Genomic DNA, 3952 nt, shown 5'->3' with positions numbered 1-3952 from the left:
CTATGAGTTGGTTCCGACTCGATGGCACCTGACAACAACAACAACCTTCAAAATATAAAGAGGCTTGGGAGCATGGTGGGTTCTGGAGCCATGCTGCTAACAACAGTTTGAACCTTCCAGCCTCGCTAAAGAAGATGTAGGTTTCTGCCACAGTGATCGTTTACAGCCTCGGAAATCCTATACAGGATCACTATGTGTTTTTAGCACAATACCACTACTACTTGTTTTTAAGTGCTATTGAGTCAGTTCTGACTCATAGTGACCCACTATAGAGTTACCAAGGAGTGGCTGGTGAGTTTGAACCACCAAGCTTGTGGTTCAAAGCAATCTTGTGGTCGGTCCTGCGCTTATCTGACAATATTACCCCAGAACTCCACCTTCCAAATCCATTTTGAGTCTGACTGTATTTAATTACTTCATTGCTACCACTTTAGTCTATGTCACTGTTACTTCTTGCCTAGATTAAAACAAACTCTTCTAATTTAGTTCACTTCTGTCATCCTACCCCCCGACTTCCCTCCTTTCACTTGTCTATTCTCAACATAGAACTAAAACAAACCTTGTAGCCAGATCCTGTCACTTCTCTGACCAAATCACTCAGGTACTCAACATAGAGCTCACTTGGATTGAAACTAAAGCCTTTAAAATGCCAGATAATAAATGTACTTTAGTATCTACTTCCCATTACTTCTCTGACCTCAATAGGTCCCTCTGTTGTCTCTGTCTGGCATTTCCTTCACTCTAGCTATAAAGGCTTTCATCTCATTCTTCACAATATTCAGAACGTTTCTGCTTCAGGATTTTGGTAATTGATGTTCCATCTCCCTACAGTATAATTCCCCAGATACGGTCTTGGCTTCATCCTCTCTGCCTTCATGTCTATGTTCAAATGTCACCCTCTCAGTGAATTCTGCCCTGGATACTTTATTTTAAATAGTCACAAACCACATTAGTGCAGCTCCTCTCTTGTTTCATTTTCCTCATAGCATTTAACATCAAATGACATTGATCGTCTTCCTCACAGAATTTAAACCCTGTGAGAGGTTGGAGATTTGTCTTTTTTTGTTGCTCATTTCTATACCTTCTTCATGCAGAAAAGTGATTGGCACAGAGTAGTTAGCTGCTCAGTAAACATTCTGAAATACTGAACAAATTAATTCATTTCTGTAACTTTTTTTTGCTTCTATAATAGCATCCTAACACAAAATCATGATTGATCCTGGCAAATACTCTAACTCACATTAGGACAATGTAGCAGATGTTTGGGGAATCAACTTCAAAGAATTAAGAAGGAATTTTAAAATCCTGTGATACCTATAGTAAAAACTTGTTATAACTTCATTAAACTTTAAAATGTTTTCAGACAGTTCCTTCTAATCTTTGGAAGTTTACTACTGGCTGTGGACCAAGAAATTTCGTTCTAGATATTGTAAAATATCCACTCTGAAACCTCAAATATTCCGAACATGAGTCACAAATTCTTAACTTTTTAAGAATTGTATTATTTCCCCTGTTAGCCAAGAAGCACAAGATAGATTAATTTTTGCTAGTGTATCTTCATACAATGGTGAGCTTTTGATAAAAATATTTTTGTCTTATAGTTTTAATTGATATTGAACAGTCAGGAATGTATGAAGATTTCACTTCTTTATATAACAACATCGTATAAACATAAAGTGAAGGCTTTGTCTTGCTCAGTTTTGTTTTGCTTCGTTGTCATTGTTCCATTGTCTCATGCCTGATTTCTAACTTGTGTGCTTTGCTTACCTTTATGACTGAGGCTGTTGCCTTCAGGAATGAATGGAAATTTTTCTTTTATATATTTCTTATTCTATAATCATTTTCAAACATTTGCTCTAAAAGGTCCACAGTGTCATGCAGACTGGAGTACTATGTTGAACGTGTGTAGGAAATGGCATAATACAATACTTTAATACTTTTCTAAAACACTCCAACAACCCTTTCTTGGGTGAGTGTAAATTTAAGATTTTTTGTTCGTTTCTCAAGGAAAAACACAAATCACTTTATAACAATTGTAATGCTATTCTAGTCCTGAACTTTGAAACTATCTAACTTTTTAATCCATTTAACGTACTAAAAAATTTGGTGAGTTTCATCATAAAACAACATTCAATCCAGTGATACCTATTTTATCATTTCTATCCAGAATCTGTAAATAAATAGATGCAGGAGAGTGTGAAAACTGCAGCTTCTGTCAAAATGTTTCTGGAGCTAAAGTGTGGTTTGATTATGATGCTAATATTTTAAAGTGAAAAAGTCCAGAGTAGTGACTTACCAAAATTAGATGCATATTCTCCAATGAATCGCTTGGTGAGGAACCTTACTGTAAGAGCTGCAAGATAAGCAAGTCTAATTGGGAGACTATTCTGTTTAAAAATATAGATAATTTAGGTAACATGAGGCAATTTATCATTCAGGTAAAAAATCAGCATGCATTTATGAAGAACTTTAAAACATTACTACATTTTGTAGGATAAGCACTGGACTGCTAACAGCAAGGTTGGCAGTTCAAACCCACTAGCCACTCCTGTGAAACCCTATGCAGGGTCACTGTGAGTCAGAACTGACATAAGGGCACTTAAGAGCAACACCAACAATCTAAGTGATAGTCATCAAGATCTCCAATTTACAGTCATAATGATTATGATGCCAGATAAAAAGTGATCTTACAGTGTTGTACAGTCAAATTATTATGTAATTAATTCATTAATGCAAATACATAGGCAACTTATCTTTTGAAACACACATTTCTTATTAAACTTGAGATATAAGAATTATGGCATCTCTTTATTTTCCTGACAAGAAACATGTCAAGAGTGAGGAAGAGAAAATCAAACATTTGCAGTTGTTTAAGGGTATGTTGCTGTTGCTAGTTAAAAGGTTTAAAAATCCAAGAAATGGGGAAGGAATCTCTAGTGGGGGTTTATTGTATTGCAGCTACCAGCTCTAACCCATTGGTAGGTTCATTTAGCTCAGGTGGTTCCCATGGCATCTTTATTGCTGTCAGAAGGTGGTTAAAAAAGGGGGCTTTCTTCTAAAATTAAGGCATCTGCTGCTCAGCACCAATGACAACAAAGTCTTGGCCTTCCAGAGTTCTTTAATCCAGGAATGCTTCATTAAAAAATTAAGATACAAACTTCCATGCATATGTTTCTACTCTAGGTCTCAGAGCAGAAAGAGTTTGCTCCCCACAAAGTCATTGTTTGACCACTGGTGGGTCTGGAGACAGGTGTGTGAGGATAAGATGTTGGTGAGAAAAGAATGGTACAGTTTCCTGTTTGTCCTATGAATTTTAAGCACTAGTGAGTAGAGTAAGACATATACAAATGTTTCATATCTTCATATAACTGCTATAAGTTTATAGATATCTGGTTATTAAAATGAAAGTTGTTAATAAAATACGAATATGATCCCAGTAAGAGTGTTTGGAAAATTATTGGATCTGTATATTCATGTATACATAAGCCTATATATAGTATATGACTCTTTTTTAATTATACCTTATATCATAGAAAACATTACCACTCACCAGATTTGCCTGTTCCTTCACCACCCAAGACAGCAAGCTTCACCTCATTCATCTTGCTTTTCTGCTCCTTCTTGGTTAGCTCTGTCTTCAGGAACTATGCTGACTTCAGTCAAGCATATGTTTCTTGATTTTCTTTTTATTGCTGGTCTCATTTCTCTAAGGTCAACTCCTCCCCATAGCCTAGTACCCAATTATAACTTTAAAAGTGTTTTCCTCTAGGAAGTTTTCAACATACTCCATTTTTTATTTATAAATATTGGAGTTACTATTTGGAGACTGGAGGCTTTTAAGCCAATAGTTATGCACATTAACGGAGTCCCAACTACCATTTCTTTATTGCTGTATGTCTAGAATCTGCCTCTTTTAAGAGCCTAGGAAAATAAACTCTTTCACTAAGACAAA

The 3952-nt window shown here is 35.8% G+C and overlaps 1 protein-coding gene across 1 annotated transcript in view; it reads right to left on the bottom strand.

Moving 5' to 3' along the window:
• Positions 1–3652, bottom strand: part of RERGL (RERG/RAS-like) — a 13924-nt gene extending 10272 nt beyond the window's left edge. The window contains exons 1-2 of the mRNA XM_006866019.1: positions 3551–3652; positions 2297–2353 (exon numbers count right to left, since the gene is read on the bottom strand). Coding sequence (XP_006866081.1) covers positions 2297–2353; positions 3551–3602 — 109 coding nt within the window. The 5' untranslated portion in view covers positions 3603–3652. The remainder of the gene's footprint in view (positions 1–2296; positions 2354–3550) is intronic.
• Positions 3653–3952: the final 300 nt, after the last annotated feature.

Source organism: Chrysochloris asiatica, unplaced genomic scaffold (assembly GCF_000296735.1).
Source record: "Chrysochloris asiatica unplaced genomic scaffold, ChrAsi1.0 scaffold00086, whole genome shotgun sequence".
Classification (NCBI taxonomy): domain Eukaryota; kingdom Metazoa; phylum Chordata; class Mammalia; order Afrosoricida; family Chrysochloridae; genus Chrysochloris; species Chrysochloris asiatica.
This window is presented reverse-complemented; position numbering and strand designations above follow the sequence as displayed.